The sequence below is a fragment of the Lontra canadensis genome, unplaced genomic scaffold (assembly GCF_010015895.1).
Source record: "Lontra canadensis isolate GAN:19392208 unplaced genomic scaffold, GSC_riverotter_1.0 scaffold43, whole genome shotgun sequence".
In the NCBI taxonomy this organism is placed as follows: domain Eukaryota; kingdom Metazoa; phylum Chordata; class Mammalia; order Carnivora; family Mustelidae; genus Lontra; species Lontra canadensis.
In genome coordinates this window covers 4,928,928-4,947,430 of record NW_022631037.1, presented here as the reverse complement: position 1 = coordinate 4,947,430, position 18,503 = coordinate 4,928,928, and the positions used below count along the sequence as shown (strand labels likewise).

General features: G+C 49.4%; 1 protein-coding gene across 1 annotated transcript; it reads right to left on the bottom strand.

Annotated features, from left to right (window-relative positions):
- On the bottom strand, positions 1 to 18,503 carry CUNH17orf67 (chromosome unknown C17orf67 homolog). The gene is made up of 4 exons (XM_032871804.1): positions 18,449 to 18,503; positions 17,209 to 17,330; positions 1,674 to 1,811; positions 1 to 42 (listed from the first exon to the last, which is right to left on the bottom strand). The coding sequence occupies exons 1-3, from the start codon at positions 18,501 to 18,503 to the stop codon at positions 1,695 to 1,697; spliced, it is 294 nt and encodes a 97-aa protein (XP_032727695.1). The 3' UTR covers positions 1 to 42; positions 1,674 to 1,694.

Below are 18,503 nucleotides of genomic sequence, written 5' to 3'. Positions count from 1 at the left end.
CCATTTTGATGGTAGCCGGGTCGTGGCTTCTCAGACGGCTTGCTGGAAAAGAACAAGGAAAGAATGATCATGGGATGATCAAGTTGATAAAAAGGGGAGGGGAGGAGGGGAGGGAAGAAGCCGCTAAGCTAAGCCGTCTGCTCCTAGCACCTCCCGGGATGTACCAGGCAGCTCTGTGTTCCAGACACTGACTTTTTTCATGCTCGGAACAACCCTATGAGGGAAGAGCCTTTACTACCCTCATTTTGTCGATGAGGCAACAGAGAGAAATGGGCTTTTTCCCCCCATGACGGTTTTTCACGATCTGAATGCTCTCTGAATCCACATTCCAAGTTGGTGCACCCCCTCTGCCGAGGCTTCCCCATTTCTGCGTAAGTGCGAGCTGCCTGCCCTGAGGCCTCAGTGGGAATCTGTGTTTTGCAGAAGCCAGTGGTCCCCACCCGTGGCTCACCCGCAGGGCCCATCCCACCCAGAGGCAGAGGCCTCTGTCTGCTGGTCTGCCCATGGAGGGTGCCACTGTAGGTGGGGCTCGCTCAACCCAGAAACCACCCCTCTGGCCAGGGCCCATACAATAGCACCAAGTCCTCCCTTTACGGAGAGATGTCAGCCCAACCCACACCCCTGAAAGACGGAAATTCTGTTCCACCCCTCCCCACACACAGAGGACCAGGCAGTGCCGTCTACAGGAGGAGTGTGGGATTCAGTGTTGGCAGAAGACTGACATCCCAGCCAGTGCCTGGCATGAGTTAGTACTAAATCACACTCACTTAGCTCCTCCATCAAAAGGGGTTAAACACATGCCCTCAAATGGCACTGGGCTGTTAAGAGGATCAAACAGGAGACTTCGTGGGAGAGCGAGCCCTCTGGAAGTTCTCAAGAGCGTCATCCTAGAGGGAGTGCTCCTCTGCTGACTCACAGTAGCACAGAATCAACGGCAACGCAGATGTAAGAGGTCTCTTAATCACGGATGATAAACGACCCAATTGTATCCTGTCCTGCTTCATCCATAAAAATGACAGAGGAGGCCCAGCGTCCACTAGGCTTACCCTCTGAAGGGATTTGTTCCTTTATCTAAGAGTATCTGGGAAGGAGGAGCCAGCGCGGGAAGAGGCAAGCCGCCTGGCGTGGGAGCAGGCAGGGTGCGCAGGCACCCTGGGAACGCTGACAGGCCAGCTCTGGTGGCCTGAAAGAGCAAAGCCAGAGCAAGAGGGGGAAGGAATGGGTGGGCCGGGCAGACCCCTGGGTCGGAAGGCTAGGGGAAGGCAGGAAAGAAGCTGCTGGTCCTGGTGACACTGGCAATGGTTATGATGGATGTCACTGGTCAAGGCCGCAGCTGCTAACCCCACCTGTCAAAACCCAAGTCTCCACAAGCCAACTTCTCCAGCTTTGTATTCCAGAGTGACCTCTTCTGGACAGCAAACAGGCTCCCAACCCTCCCCTCTGTGGGATCTCTCAGTGAGTCAGAAGGGGTCAGGCTCCCTGTCTGTCCCCAGCAACCCCCTCGACCTGGCTGCCACCTCTCTCCCCTGCCTCACTCCTGCCACTCCCTCCCTAGCCCTCAGCCAGCTGGTTAGCCGGCTCCCCTAAGCCATCGCCTCCAAAGCCTCTGAGCCCATGCACGTGCTGTCCACGGCCACCCCTAACCCGGAAGGCCCGTGGGCGAAGGGACATACCGGAGGATGGGCTGGAGCCCCTCACACGGGGTGGACCACGTTCCTGTTGCAGTGGGGCTTGCAGTGAGGGTTCAGCCAGTGCTCCAGGAAGTGCTCCTCGGCACGATGCTCCAGGCGAAGCAGATGGTGCATGTATTCCTGTCCAGACAAACCCACACAGCGGAGACAGTGACAGCTGAGCCAATGCAGAGCGACAGGGCCATGCTCCTGAGACAGGGGAGGGAGGCTGGCAGGCAGGACCGGAGGGGAACCCGCCACGCCCACGCCTCCCTGCAGGGAAAAGCAGTCAGACACGAAAGAAATCGGACAACCCAAAGTGCTTAAGGGTGTGTATCTACGGGAACTCACACACACAGTTCCCGGCATGAACGTGCAACCACCACTTTGGAAAAACGATCGTTTGCCTGAAATCCAGAAATCCCGCTCTTCATTATACCCCAAGCGGGGGTCCTCAACTGTGATCAGGCCTCAGAATCACCTGGAGGGTTTTTCAAAACACAGAAGGCTGGGCCCGGTCCCCCCACCCCCAAGAGTTTCTGGTTCAGTGGGTCTGGGTGGGGCTCCTGCTCAGCTGAGCAGGGAGTCGGCTTCTCCCTCTCCCTCCGCCTGCCGCTCCCCTTGCTCGTGCTCTCTCTCTCTCTCTCTGCCAAATAAATAAATAAAATCTTAAAAAAAAAAAAAAAAGGAAGAAAGCTGAAGTTGCTCTATTATTACCAAATAAAAGAGACTTTAAAGCCAACAAAATGTTACTAGGGAGATAGGGACCAAATACAACCTAGCAGTTCCTCGACATGTCAAGCATAGAGGGCCGGGTGTGGCCTGGCAGTTTTGCTCCCAGGTGCACGCCCCAGAGAATGCAGACATGAGCCCACACAGACCATGGGCACCGACGTTCGGGGCAGCATCACTCTCCGCAGCCCAAAAGTAGAAACAACCTGAACATCACCAGCTGATGCATGGATAGATCCAATGTGGTAGATGCATACGACGTCCTATTACTCCTTCGGCCGTAAAAAGGAAGAAAGCATAGACACGTGCTGCAACATGGATGAACCTTGAAGAAAACATTCCCCTATGGGCAAGAAGCCGGTCACAAAAAGCCACATTCTGTAGGATGCCCTTCCCATGAAACGGGGCCCGCCTTACCAAGGGACGTGTTCACAATGGAAAGCAGCTCGCTGTGGGGTGCCTCCCGCCTCCAAAACCGTCTACTGGGGGAAGCAAGCCAGCACACAGACTGTCTTCACCTCCCTCACCCTCAGCCTCAACCTGACACCGAGCAGCGGGACTGTGAGTCAACTCCTGAGAGTCCCGGATGCACACCCCTCCATCCATGCCACAGCTGTAGGGCGGGTCCTCCGGGCTTCCTACCCAGGCGGTGACAGCCTCTTCACCCCTCCCCCTTCCTGTAGCGCCCCCATCTGTCCACCCCAACACCACACCTGCCCTCAACATCTCCGCTCCCCCCTGACAGTGACCTGTCCAAAATGCTACCCAAAGGGGTCACAGCTGCCCTCGGGCCTTCACCGGCCCTGCCCCCCTGGAAGGGGGAGAGGGTAACAACTCACTCTGCCCTCAGGGCTGGCCTGCGGCTCTGGATAACATCACAGGACCCAGCAGGCATTTTCTCCCCAAAAGAGAGTACCTGAAGATAGGAATGATTTTTAACTTGAAGCTATGCCGTGGACACTGCCCTGAATGCAATCTGGGTGTGGTAATTATGGGATGTGAACCATCACAAAGTAGAAAACAGATCTTGTATAAATGCATTCGGGTAACCCAACACAGCAGGGCAATAATCAGAGACGTGGCATCTTGCTTTGGGAGAGAGCAATTGTAGTCAGTAATATCGATACAGGAGTAAATGGTTTTGGTGTGTTTAAATATCATAAAAATCCTAAATCCCGAACTCCCTCCTATGGCATTGATAAAGCTTTAAGAGAGGAATCCAGTTGAGGACTTTAAGGGTTTAAGTTTCTATGAAACCCTCTAGGAAGTCTGCACCCTGTATTAAACATAGCATGAGAAAAAAAAAAAAAAAAGCTTTTTTAGTGATGGTGCAAAGGAATGAATTCCAAAGTGTCCAGTTTTCCTGATTTTTTTTTTCCTTTCCCTCAGGACCCATGCAGTTTAAATCTGTTTTGTTTATCATTGTTGTTTTCATCTGACTTGTCAAAAGCACTCCTTGTCCCAGGCAGGGGAGTCTCTGGGGCAACCGCGGAGGAAGCGAAGGTGAGAGGCTCCTGCAGGACCCCGCTGTGGGACGAAGACTCCCCACCAGCTCTCAGGACCCATTTGTGATTTTTGGGCTGAATCCTACCCTGTCCTGGCCCGTCTGGGGAGTCTTTGGGCAGATAAAGAAGAACTGGGGGGACAAGAAAGCAGTGTGGGGTCTTGTAAAAAAAGAACCAAGTCTTTCCAGCACATAGCCTTTCTTATTCTACTGGTCCGGGCAAGCAGCTCACGGAAGGAAGCCCACGTGGCCATCTTCTTGCCCACCTGTGTGCCAGACGGTACGTGGTAGAAAGGCTTAGAGGTCCGGGTATGAGCCCGGGTCGGGGTCTGTTCAAATCCAGACCCTGCGCATAGAGTTTCCCATCTCCGGTTTCCTTATGTCCATCTGCAAGACGGGGATGGCGCGGGTACTTATTCCACGGGGTTATCAGGATTAAATGAAATGATACAAGTTCCGTGCCACACCTGGAGTCTCCTTCCACTCATCTAAATCTGTTCCTGTCCTCCTTCACGTGGCCCTGTGCGATGAGAAGCTGGCTTAGAAGTGCAGCCCACACTCCCCTGACCTGGGGGTTCCAGATGGGTGTGCCATAGGCGCACCAGCAGGGGAGAGGGAGGCCACCGGAGGAGACCCAGAGGGTCTGCTGGTGGCATCCACTCCTGAGGACCACAGCTCCTAGGGGGCTGTCCTCTCCTGTTCTGGGAGCCTGCCTTTCCCCTTCACGCCCAGGGGCTATTAGCCTGGGATCCTTTATCTCGCTAGTTGACCTGAATCCTGGCTCGCCTTTTCGAGAAGTCTCTCCCTTAAGCTCTGCTTGATTCCCTGGGGTTATTACTAGATAAGAAAGATCTGATAGATGTTAAGGTGGTAGATGGAGCCTCCCTCCCAGGAACCGGTCCATAGGAAACTGATAGTAAATGCTTGTGGAATGAGAGACAAAAGCAGCATCCTCAAAGTGGTGTCTGTGCTTCCCTAGGGGCTCCACAAGGTCAAATCTTAACCAGAGTCAAGGCAGTGACAACCACTATCACTGTCCTTGTATCTTTTTTTTTTTTTAAGATTTTATTTATCTATTTGACAGAGAGCGAGAGAGCACAAGCAGGGGGAGCGGCAGAAGGAAAGGGAGAAGCAGCTCCCCACTAAGCAGGGAGCCTGATTCGGGGCTCAATCCCAGGACCTTGGGATCAGAACCTGAGCCAAAGGGCAGACACTTAACCGACTGAGCCACCCAAGGGCCCCTGCCCTTGTATGTCTCACCATCACGCACTCATAGTGAAAATGCATAAGTAAATAGGGAATATTCAAAAAATGCCCTTTTCGCTGAAGAACACCCCCATGAAACAGAAGAAAGTGACCCCATGGGAAGCCTTCAGGCAGCACCTCTGCTGCGTGACCAGGTCCAGTGCTTTTCTCTAAAAAGAGTCCTTGAGTGATTGTTGGTGTCAGGGACTGTACTAGCTATGTGTGACAGGCATCTTTTCAAAAACAAATGAAATGAGCCTGTCACTTCAAGGAAAACAATAGATTGTACTAGTTACTGAACAATAAACTTCAAGCTTTAAAAGGGAAATTAGAATTTTGGAAAACTTGTATTTATTCCCATGAGCCTGACAGACTTTTCTGATGAGATCAGTGGGGATATTAACAAATGTCGCCACTGGTATACAGGATTTGCATGCCTCTTAAAAAAAAAAAAATTTATGTATTCATTTGAGAGAAAGAGAGAGCATGCATGTGAGAGAAAGAGCGCAAGGAGGGGCAGAGGGAGAGGGAAACGCAGGCTCCCGCTGAGCAGGGAGCTCACCGAGGGGCTCAATCCCCAGACCCTGAGATCATGACCTGAGCCGAAGGGAGACATTTAACACACAGTCACCCAGGCACCCTGCATTTGCATGCCTCTTATAATTATATGCTCATTTGCATCCTCACTCATTTAATCCCTGTCCCACTCAGACAAACCTCCAAACTGGTTTTTCAATGGCAGTGACCAAGGTATGCCTAGTATAGGGCTTAGCGCCGGCACAGAGTAGCACCTCAATAAAAATCACTGGAGAAATATACAAACGAGTGAATAAATAGATGCCATGACCGTTCTTTTTCTGTAATCCTTCTAAATCCCCCTTGGAAGTTTCCTCGACATCTGTGTCATTTTCTCATTGTAATGACCCACGCCAAATGTACATTAAAAGCATTGAAGAATAATATGTATTTCACACTCCTGAACAGCAGCAGAAATGAGCGTTGAAGAAAAACAACTAGAGCAGACACACGCATAGAGAGAAAAAGAAACGAGCACTGGTTTCCATGACATTTCCCTATTTATTTAAAATGTTAGGAAAATGGATATGCCACAAAGGCTTAGAAGCAATCATTAGTCAAAGATGAAAAGCCCAACTGCAAATCTGCTGAAAACCACAAATTCAACAATTGCATTGGCTGCGTTAGAAATGACCCAGCATTAACGATAAACTCAAATGTTCCTGGATCGAGAAAGAAGGGATAGATGGAAAATAAGTTTTAATTTTTTTTGAGATTCCTTTCTTTTAAGGGGAAAAAAAAATTAAAGCAAAACAAAAACCAATATCTGCATTCCATGTCCTATCCCAGCTGTATGTAAGGAATTAAGTAAATAATCTCTCAGTAATTAGAGAGGAAGTTGGAAGTGATCCTTTAGGATGGCAGTCGTATGATAATGAAGTGAAACACTTGCTCGACCCTATCTAAGCTGAGAATTATAGAGCAGACAGTTAATCTATCAAGGCAGCAACTTTTTCCAAGGAGGCAAATCCTTCCTCTGACATGTGCGTGAAATTAGAAGTCCACCAACATGAGGATGAATCATTTTGCTCATTAGTGCAAACAAGGTAATCCTCAAGGCAGAAAGGTGGATGGGAATTTAGCTACATGGGGACCCCAGAGGGCTTAGCCCTAAAAAAAGGCAGATCAGTGATGTGTGCAATTTATATCACAGTCACTCCAAACTGGCCTTTGAGATCATGGGGAACGAAAGGGTAGTAAAGTTACTACATATATTTGTCAAGGGACTAAACATGAAAGTATATTTTAGAAAAACTACATACAATAAAGCTAATATGATTTATACTTGCCCAACAAGAACATTCCTTAAAGGAAAACAGGCCAGAGTAGAGCAGAAAGCATATTCCCAGGGCACATGAGTACTTACGAACACACTCACAAAAGACATAATTTTAGCTCCAATGTCATTTTTCTAAAGAATTTCCATGGCCCATCCCAGTTATTGGCAGATAATTTCTTCCCTAAATTCTGGGATGATTAGGAAAAATTTAATGAATTTAAGTGAGGCCATATAAAAGATTTCTTTGAAATAACCTCCCAGTTATAGGGTAGAATAATGTCCTACAAAATTTCTTCCCTGCAGAGTAGCAAAAACAGTGGGGGGATGGAAATAAGTATTATGAGCATCTAGTAAATGTCAAATACTGTGCTTGGTGCTGGGGACCCAGAAGTCCAACAAAAAGTCCATCTGCTCTAGCAGTTTAGAACAGCCTAGTAGGAGAGACACATTTAAAGAAAAAAAAAGTCAGAAATCTCTATCTTGGGGCACCTTGGTGGATCGGTCAATTAAGCATCTGCCTTCAGCTCAGGTTGTGATCCTGAGGTCCTGGGATCGAGTCCTGCCTGCATCAGGCTCCCTGCTCGGCGGGGAGCCTGTTTCTGCTTCCCCCTCTGCACTTTCCCCTGCTTGTGCTCGCTCGCTCTCTCTCTCTCTCTCTCTCTGTCAAACAAATAAATAAAAATCAAAAGAAGGAAGGAAGGAAGGGAGGAAGGGAGGAAGGAAGGAAGAAGTAGCTATCTTGTGTTATGCCTGAGCAATGCTCTAATTCATAGTGGGGAGCCTTGGAGCATCAGGGAGGCTTCCTGAAAAAGGCGTCACTTACAGTGAATCTCTATGAGTAAGAGTTAACCAGGTGGACAAGAGGAGAAGGCAGGTGCGATCAGAGAGCTTCAAATTCAAACAGCATTATTGCAGACACCTGCTTCTCTTCATTGGTTTCTAACACCAATGAATGGCTCCAAGGTGTCCATGCAGACCCCTGCAAGTCTGGGCTTCAGACCCAGCCACCTGCAGCCGCCTTTTATCACTCTCCTGTGTTGTGTTTAGGAGATGTATACATATGAGTGTACATATGAGTGTATTGAATGGATTTCCCCCAAAATTTACGTTCATCCGGAACCTGCCCATGTGACCTTCTTTGGAATTAGGGTCTTTGCAGATGTAACCACGCTAAGATAAGGTCACACTGGACGAAGGTGGGCCCTACATCCAGGTGTCCTCGTGAAATGAGTGCAATTTGGATGTTGGGACACAGAGCACATGAGGTCATGGGATGATGGACACAGAGATCCGCCAAAAAACACCAAAGACTAAAGCAACTATCAGAAGCTGGGAGAGAAAACCAGAACAGATTCTCCCTCGGAGCCCCCCAGAAGGAACCAAACCTGCCAAGATTTTATTTTGAACTTCTAGTCCCTAAATCTGGAGAACTAATGAGAGGAGGAATCAGTGTCTGCTGTCAGAAGCTGCCCCATCTGGGGCACTTTGTAGTTGCGGCCACGGGAAATGAATACACTGAGGAATCGCAAAAAGGACGTAAAGATGAAAGTAAAAAATTTGCCTCAAATCTTATCACCGAGAGAATACTGTCACTATCATTTGGCAACCTGTTTCCATACATGCATACAGAGAGAAGTGTCGGTAGGTGACATTATCTCTTAAAACTTCATTTCTTTCCATTTTTGAAAGTCCTGGCAAGAGCGTAGGGACCCCAGGATTCTTACACGTGCTCAAGGTCAGGGGGGTTGATACAGTTGATCAGGCAATGTGGCCTGATTTAATTCAGTTAAAAGGGCATAAACCCTCTGTCTCAGCAATCCCATTTGTTATCATTGAACTTGGACAAACACGTGTGTACAAGGATCTTCATCACACACTGGAAATACCAAAAAAATGACCATTGTTCTAGGAAGGGCTAAGTAAGTTGAATTGAAATGCGCCTTCATCCATTTGGGCTGCTCTAACAAAACACCACAGACTGGGTCGCTTACTACAACAGCAATTCTTTTCTCACCGTTTGGTGGTGCAAGTCCAAGGATAGGGGCCCAGTGTGGCCAGGTGAGAGTCCCCAAGCCCCTTTTTTGGGTCACGGACTTCTTGCTGTCACTCCACTTGGCAGAGAGGGCTAGGGAGCTCGCTGGACCCCGACAGGGGGTTAGGAGGTCGACATATGAATGGGACGGTGGGGTGGGGGTGGAGACACAAACATTCTGGCCACAGCATGATGCATTTAGACTATGTTTCAGGTAAAAATGAGCCAGAACAAGATATATGGTTGAATGGAAAAAAAAAAAAGGAAGTTGCAGAACAAACCCAACCCCGCTTACCACACAGCCTTATGTCAGCCGTGAAGGGATAGGCAAGGCTGGAATGGTGAGGGCGCAAGGAAGAGGACTATGTGCGAAGGGGAGGCTGGGGTGGGAGCAGAGAGGGCGCTGGCAGGCCTCCAGCGTCTGGCTCGCCGCAGTAGGACTACGGATTTTATTGGGCATAAGGCAGGGAACCACTGGAAGGTTTTTGAGCCAGGGAGCGACAAGATCCGGTTCACATTTTTAACATCTGACTCTCGCTGCGGTGTAGAGAACGGACACGGAGGGATCCAGAGAGAAGGCATGGAAGCGGACAAGAAAGAATTCCTCAATCTCCTCTAGGGACCCCTGTGGTGGCGGTGGAGGGCGAGGAGTGGTCAGAGTCGAGACTGGGGGCACACAAAACTAGGAAGGGTTGGCACCATTTACCCCGTTGTGGAAGGCACGAGCAGGAGCTGGTGTCAGAGCCAACTCAGGGCTGTTGGGTCTCAGCTGTCTGGGAAAGGTCGCCAAGCAAGCAGACTGTCACATAAATGAGTCCGGAGCTCCCGGGAGAGACAGCGTGCAGCCATCACTGTAGTCACGGGACTGGACGAGGTGGGAAGGCAGGCCCTGGGTCTCTCCGACATTTAAAGGACTAAGGATCAAGCAAAATGGATGGAGGAACAGAAACCGCCAAGCAGGAAGAGAAGTCAGGCAAGGTGTCCCGGAAGACTGGAATCCAGATGAGGAGAGTGCCCAGAAGGAAGGGGGAAAGATGGGATATGTCATACAAAATAAACGTGGGCTGGCCCTGGGGTGTAGGATGCTGAGAACAGAGGCTAAGAGTCCCCCTCTCAGGGAGCTCTGCAGGACGGCACTTAGTCTCTCAGACCGAAGCGTGCCCGGGGCCTCTGGGCCCTGGCAGAGGAGCAGACTGGTCTGCAGGAGGTTCGAGGAGGAGTCTGAGGTTCCAAGAAGCCCACCAGCCAGGGCTGGGATCACATTTTGAGTTTAGACCCAAGCCTTGAAAATCAACATACATGCACAATCACGACTGAGGAAATACTCAGGGAAATCTCGGAACATTTTTTCCACTTTCTTCCCTCTACATATAAACCCGACCTTTCTTTCCATGCATCAATTTCTCCCCAGGTCAGTTTGTTTTTTCCTCCCTGAGGATTTTGAGGCTTCATGATACCAAAGCTCTTCTAACACAATGTCTTTGTGAACTGTCCTTGGGGTCCTAATGTTGACCCCCAAAGTGATTCAGCTGACACCTAACCCAGATGGCCTGTCCCCCCTTCAAATTCCAGCCTTCCAGGAGAGCCCATCAAATTCCTGTGAGGTCTAGAACCCATTCCCTCCAAATCCCTGAAGATTTGAGGGCCATTTTTCTCCCAAATCAGTCTCGTGGCCTTTCTCACCACGACAGTGGCTTCCAGATTGGAGAGATGATACCATCCTCTTTTGTCCACCACACAGCACATCTCCCACCACCTGCCATTCCCCAGAAAGAACCACTAACACAATGTTGCCATGTTAGCAGAGTTCTCCCAAGGTCTGGAGGTTGCAGAGGGTAATGACAGCGCAATATGTCCGTATGTCCGCGAAAGGCAACCTCTGCCGATACTTGAGCCACGAGTCGAGATCCTTAACATTGCTTAGTAAATACTGAGGTAGAGAGGGCTACTGCAAATCTTCGTACTTGTTTGCCTTTGGAATTCTTTTTTTTTTTTTGCCTTTGGAATTCTTAATACCACCCCAAAGCTCCATTCACTCACCCCGATCACTGGCCTCTCTTCTCTCTGAATCTGCTTGCTTTTGCAAGCCCCTCAGAAGGGACAAGCATGATAAAATAACCCCATCAGGCATCTCTCCGTGATTTTAGCTCCGGAGTAAGCGCAAGTTTCAAGGCTCAGCTCCCAAAGGCACACACATTCCCCAGAAATCACTCCCTCTGTTCATTTGTCCCCATCCACCTGTCAGTCTGCTGGGTCCCATGGCAAAGAATAGCAGTAACCTGTCCAAAAATGTCACTTCCCCTCACCCATATGTAGAGATAGTTAAAGGGCAGTGTTGAAGAGTTGTGTCCCAGACCTCTCTGCATGGCTCCTGTCACCTGGCTCCAGTCTTGTCACTCCCCCACTTAAAATCCCCGGTGGCTCCTACTGAGTGCAGAACGGAAGTCACCTCTGCTGTGATAGCCGTGGCCTTCCAGCCTGGCCCCCCAGGACCTCCCATTGCCATCGCCTGTCCTTTCTTATATTCCAGGGACTCAACTCAAAGTCAAAAGTGGAGGAGAGAGAACTGGAATCCAGACTTTCTGAAAAATTATTCTGCAAGGTCTTTTCCAAAATATACATGCACACATTCTCACACAGACACAGACACACGCAGTCATACACAAACCTTACACACACTCTCTCTCTCTCACACACACCCTCATATATACTCATGCCCTCACACACACACACACATACCCTCACACATACACAGACACACACAGTCATATACAAACCCTACACACATGCCCTCTCACACACACACCCTCTCATGTACTCCTGCCCTCACACACACACAGCTTCACATACACAACACACTCACATATACACACCCTCACACGTACACACACTCACACACGGACACACCCTCACATATACAACACACACTCATACACACCCTTGCAGACACACACACCCTCACATACACACCACCCTCATGTATACACACACCCTCCCATATACAACACACACTCATACACATCCTCACAGACACACACACCTTCACATACACAACGCACACGATATGCGTGCACTGAATACCCAGGACGGGGCACCCACTCTACCCTTTTCCCTAGCAGATGGTTTGCACAGAGAAACGAGGAGGCTAGCGGGTGATCTGGGCAAAAGGTTGAGAGCAAGGAAGTACGGTTGCCCACAAATCAAAGGGAATAAGCCAGCCTGTCCCCAGGCTGTAGGCTGTATGGCTGTTCCACCCACCACCCTGAGACCTCCCCTACGGCCAGAGGTCCCACCCTGTGGCCTCCTCATGAACAAATGTGGGGTCACTGTGTCCAGTGCTCAGTGACGTAGGACCAGGATCACCGTGATGTCAGCCGCTCAGCGAGAATGAGTACATGGCTCCTTTTCCATGACAGGTGATTGGTATTTATTTTGCTCTCAGCGAATCCATAAGAAGGAAGAGCCAACAAGGAGACCCGACCCGACATGGGGGGAGAGGTCAAAATATAAGTCTAGGATGCAGGACACAGGGGCAACAGGACCGGCATGAGGGGAGGGAGCCTCTGTTTAAAGAAACCCTTCAGGGGCCTCTAAGCAAACCCCACCCCCCCGCAGGCTCCTCGCCTGGGGCCGTGTCCTGCTGCCCCTGTGTCCTGCACAGTGTCCCGTGTCCTGCTGCCCAAGGCTTCTCCTCGAGCTGCAGCCTGGCTACTGGGAAACCTGTGTCGTCTCCCGAAGCTCTATCCAGAACCCTAAAATACAAGACCAGGAACAGACCTCTTAGCCAGATTCTCAGCAAATTCTCTGCACTTGAGGGCTCCAGAGAAAGGAAATCGACTCATCCTGAGCCCAAAGCCCAAAGTCCATGACTACGTAGTGGCAGGATACGGACTGAAATCACCCCAGAGGGACTATTCTTTCTGCCTCGCCTCCATGCCTTGCACAGCCTGAAAACTCCTCATCCTTCAAGCCTCAGCTGGGTGAACACCTCCTCTGGGAAGCCTTCCCAGCCTCCTCCCTCCTTCCAGTTAGAGCTAGGGATCCTCGCCCCGCAACCGCATCAGAGAACACTCTGACTCTGTGTGTACCCACACAACAGACACAGGCCCCTGGAACAAAGGAAGAAAATCTGGTTCATTTTCCGTCCCAGTACCCGGCACCTGGTAAGGCCCAGTCAATGGAAAGCATAATGAAGTGTACATCTGGGTCAGCAAGGAGCGCTCTGGGCATGCACCACGTGACCCTCTCATTCTCGCTGTCTGAGCTGAATGCAAACTGGGGCATTTACTCTCCATACCACTCAGTTCAACCTTGAACTGTTTCCTAAACGTTTCATGCTCTTAGTGTTCGTGGTCCCGACTGGACTACGGGAGCGGGTATGACAGCTGGCAGGTCTGTCCCAGAAGGCCTGGCCCTGGGGGTTCTCAGCTTCGGCTGCATGGTGATACCACCTGGGCAGCTGTGACACCCACCCAGTGCCCCAAGCCACACCCCAGGCCACCCCCCCTTGGGAGCGGGACACGGGCCTCAGATTTTTAACTTCTCCAGCTGGTTCCAGCACACAGCCAAGGTTAAGAAACACATTCCTAGAGGGGCAGTTGTTAAGTGTCTGCCTTTGGCTCAGGTCATGATCCCGGGGTCCTGGGATCGAGCCCTGCATCGGGCTCCCTGCTCAGCAGGAAGCCTGCTTCTCCCTCTCCCTCTCCCACTCCCCCTGCTTGTATTCCTTCTCTCTCTGTCTCTGTCAAATAAATAAATGAAATCTTTAAAAAAAAAAAAAAAAGAAAGAAAGAAAGAAAAAAGAAACACATTTCTAGAAAAACGTGATACCAGTAATGCTTGTTGATTCAGCTGTTCTGTGTGCAGGTAATATAATGAACAAAATAGAGTACAATATAATAGTAAACAATAGTGTAAGAGACACGCAGAATAAAAGAGAAAGAGGTTGTTCAGCACTTGCAGCCGGGGTTCCTCACCCTTAGCACTGTGGACATTTTAGGCAAGATCATTCTTTGATATGGGAGCTGCCCTGTGCATTGGAGAACGTCCAGCAGCATTCCTGGCCTTACTCAATTAGATGCTAATAGCAAACCCTCCCTCCTCCCACCCCCCATGGTTGTGACAACCAAAACGTCTCCAGACACTGTCAGGTGTCCATGGGGATGGGGGAGAAAATCACCCCTGGATGAGAGCTACTGAGGGAGGCTAGCCGCCAAATAGCTTATTGCATCTTTATTTCCCATGTCAACTGTAGGTCACATGAGCACTTTTCCAAATTTGGCTGAGTGGTAGAGGGTTCTGGACACTGGGGTCCGTGTCTCAGTGAGGGACATGCAGGGCTGGGATGGATGCAGGATGGATGGGAAATGGTTCAGAGAGGCAAGACAGGATCACACAGAAGCCAGATAAGGTCGATTCAAGGCAGGTAAAAGAAGTCATTGGTGATCGGCCTATAATGAGATGATCAAAAACAGAACAAAACCTTCCCTGCCCCCCAAACCCCTGCCCTACCTCTCAAATTCCTTAATCAGAGAGGTCATATGATAATTATCTTTCTCTGATCGACTTATTTCGTTCAGCATAATACCCTCTAGTTCCATCTACGTCATTGCAAATGGCAAGATTGCATTTCTTTTGATGGCTGCATCGTATTCCATTGTATATATATATATATATATATATATATATATATACACACATACCATATCTTCTTTATCCATTCATCTGTTGATGGACATCTAGGTTCTTTCCATAGTTTGCCTATTGTGGACATCACTGCTATAAACATTCGGGTGCACATGCCCCTTCGGATCACTACATTTGTATCTTTAGGGTAAATACCCAGTAGTGTAATTGCTGGGTCATAGGGTAGCTCTATTTTCAACTTTTTGAGGAAACTCCATACTGTTCTCCACAGTGGCTGCACTGTGTAGGAGGGTTCCCCTTTCTCCGCATCCTCTGGGATCGGGAGAGAGACAATCTCACGAAACAAACTGAGGGTTGCTGGGAGGTGGGGGGAAAGGAATAGGGTGGCTGGGTTACGGACATTGGGGAGGGTATGTGCTATGGTGAGTGCTGTGAAATGTGTAAGCCTGATGATTCACAGACCTGTACCCCTGGGGCAAGTAATACATTATGTTAATAAAAACAAAACAAAAAATAGAACAAAACCCAAAAAGCCAGACATTCAGTAAAAAAAAGCCGAAGGTTGTCGCCGGTGAAGGGCAGTGGTGACTAGAGGCCAGGAGGAGGGAAATGGTCAGAGAAGGAGCTCTCAGAAGTTCTGGGCAGGGAAGAACCACACCAAGCCATGGTTGGGGACACAAGTCTAGAATGGCATGGAGGCTGACACACGAGGGTCACCAGAGGCAGGGAGCTGATCTGCCATGATCCAGCCCCATCTGCTGCAACACTCTGGACTCACCTGTTGCCCGATGCTTAAGATGCCTTCTTCAGTCCCCGTGATGCCAGAGCTCAGAGGAGCAAGGGGCAGATGGTGACAGAGAAAATGCCTCTGTCACCTGAGATCCTCTCTCCTGAGCACCTGGAGGGGAGCAGCTTCTTCGCTTCTCCCAGCCTCCTAGGGCCCCTGAGGAAGAACCTCTGGAACGGCCCCTCCAGACATCAAGCAGAAAGCACAAGGAGCCAGTTAGAGCCCCCAGGGAGCCTGAAGCCAGACATCCTGCTCTCCACACTCTCTTGGTCTCCCCAGTATCTCCCCACATTCCTTCTCAGCCCCTTCGAGTTCCTCCTCTTTTGCTCACCTCTGAGCATCGGCATCCCCAGACTTCAATCCTGGACCTCTTCTCTTCTAATCACATCTCAGACCATCTGTCTAAAGCTCCAGTGTGCACTCCCCCATTTAAAAACTCCCATCATCTTCCACTGAACATAAGAGGAAGTCCAAGGTACTCCAGCCCTTTCTGATCTCGCATCTGCTGTCCTCCCAGTCCCCTTCTACCCTGCGCTTAGATGGTCCAAGCCACATCTGACTTCAAGAAAGAAAGGCCATGTCCACTCCTGACAGCCTGATGTCCCTAATTCATTTCTAAGCCACTCGGTGTAACAGCCATTCACTACCTTCTCTGTGTCTGTCACCAACTCTGAGCAGAATTCCAGTAACTTCTGCTCCCAGTCTCTGCACCTTGCCTGGTCCCTGGTACTTAATACTCAAAGGAGTCATTATTGTTTACAACAATGTAACAGTAACAATAATGTAACAGTTACAATAATGCTGGGTATTATTCTAAGTGTCTTACTAGGTATTCCTTTATTTTATCCTCATAAAGCAGTTATTTGTATTATTATTTAGAACAATAATATTATGTAGGAATGTAAGTAATATTTATTGTTACCCCATTTTATAGACAAGAGTACAGGAGGCACAGGAACACAAGGAAAGGTGCCCAAATTCAGGAGGATAGAAAATGGGGAGCCATGCCCACACAGTCTGACCAAGGGCCAGCACTCTTCCCACTCTGCAACGCTGCATCTTTTTTTCCTCTTTAATACTACATCTGAATAAGAGACTTTTAAATGAACTAATCCTGGTAAAAATACCAGGAATGTCAGTACTCCTGCCGCGGGAGGCAGGGGACAAGCCAGGCCAGGGCCAGCAGGGTCTGATAGCACCCACAAGTCACAAAGTAAAGGCAGGGGCAGTGTCCTGGTTCAGAAAGATGAGGCAGATGGCCACCACAAACCCAGAGGGCAGGCCTGGGGCTAAAGACCAAAATCAGAGGTGCAAGGTGAGGGCAAAACCCTACAGGCAGCAGGGCAAGGAGTCTGCCTGTCCAGACAGAGTACCGCCGGCTAAGGATGTGGGTCTGGCTTGCTCGATGCCCAGGGGAAGCTGGGGAAGATGCGGTTGGCACTAACTACAACACACAGCCCCTAGCATCCCATTCAGGGGTGACATGGGAGATCCTGGGACTCTGGCTGTCAGCCCCACTGTGTGCATTGTAAACACTGTGTGTAGAGTAGGCGAGTGGGGCTGGCCCCTCCGGAGGTGCGGGCGACAGGCTGAGAGCCCCTTCCACCCGAGACCCTGCAGAACCTCCATGGAGCAGCTGGCCCTGAGCTGACACCAGCACCCGGCTCAGTTTCAGAATGCAGGGGAGCATGGACATGACGGCACCTTCCCTTCAGGCAGCGGGAGGCCAGCACTCACCCTCATGGGCTCATCGGGGAAACCGGGTTTGCTGGGCCTGTCTTGGCGTCGGGACCTGAGGAGCTGCTTGGCCTGCTTTTCCGTCAGAATCGGGGAGGATCCTGAAAAAGTCAGGAAGGGGCCTGAGGGATCTCGGCACACCCGCGCGTGCCCTGGCTCACAGGCCGACACCAAGGATTTGCAAGTTCAATTACGGTCAAACACAAAAGTTCTTTCACAGGGACCTGTCCCAAAGGATGCCGCGTTCCAGAGGGCTCCGGGAAGAATTCTGATTTGTTTCTAACTTGGGAAGCCCAGAGCAGAAGCTGCACGGCTGGAACAGACTTACCCACGGCAAGGGGGGCGTTTCTTAAAAATAGGAGCGAGTTTCATGAACATCGGATTTTTCCCCCTTTTCTTTCTTTTTTAAGTCATCTCTACACCCTACGTGGAGCTCGAACTCATGACTCCAAGACCAGAGTCGCATGCTCTACCAACTGAGCCAGCCAACTGCCCCTGGATAAGTTTTTTAAAACATATTTTCCTCAGTTCTATGGTCAATGTGTTTCTTGTCCCTTAGGTTTGCTTTTTTTTTTTCTTTAAATCCCCAAAACACTAAATCGACTAAAAGCTGTTATTGGGCAATTCTTCATGAGAATAAGATTGTGTTAAACTTGATAATCACACTTGACCCCTCAAAGAGGATATTATGATAATAAAGTTAATATTGTTTTAATAATCATACATAAATGCCAAATGATATCATCCGATAAAAGTCTGTCAGGTCTTGATGATCTCATACGAACTCAAAACAATGGTATCGTTGGGGCGCCTGGGTGGCTCAGAAGGTCAAGTGTCTGCCTTTGGCTCAGGTCATGATCCCAGGGTCCTGGGATCAAGTCCCACATCAGGCTCCCTGCTCAGTGGGGAGTCTGCTTCTGCCTCTCCCACTCCCCGCCTCTCGTGGTCTCTCTCTCAAATAAATAAATAAATAAATAAAATATTAAAAAAAAAATAAAAGATGGTATAGTTAAAGATTTATCAGCATTTCTAGGAATTAATATTCAAATACATTTAAAGACTGAAAAAATAATTTACCTCTAATGATAGCAATTCTGGGAGCCTGCTCTTGGCGGGGCAAGCATTGAATTATTATACATTACATATTCTTTGACATGAAAAGAAATTTTACTATGAAATAGACTTATTCCAGTTTATCGTGTCAGCAGAGTAATAAGCCATTTTCAGAGTGAATGCTCACCTGCGAAGCAAGTCAGTAAGATAAGGGAGATGACGAGTCCAAGTATCTTCTCCAT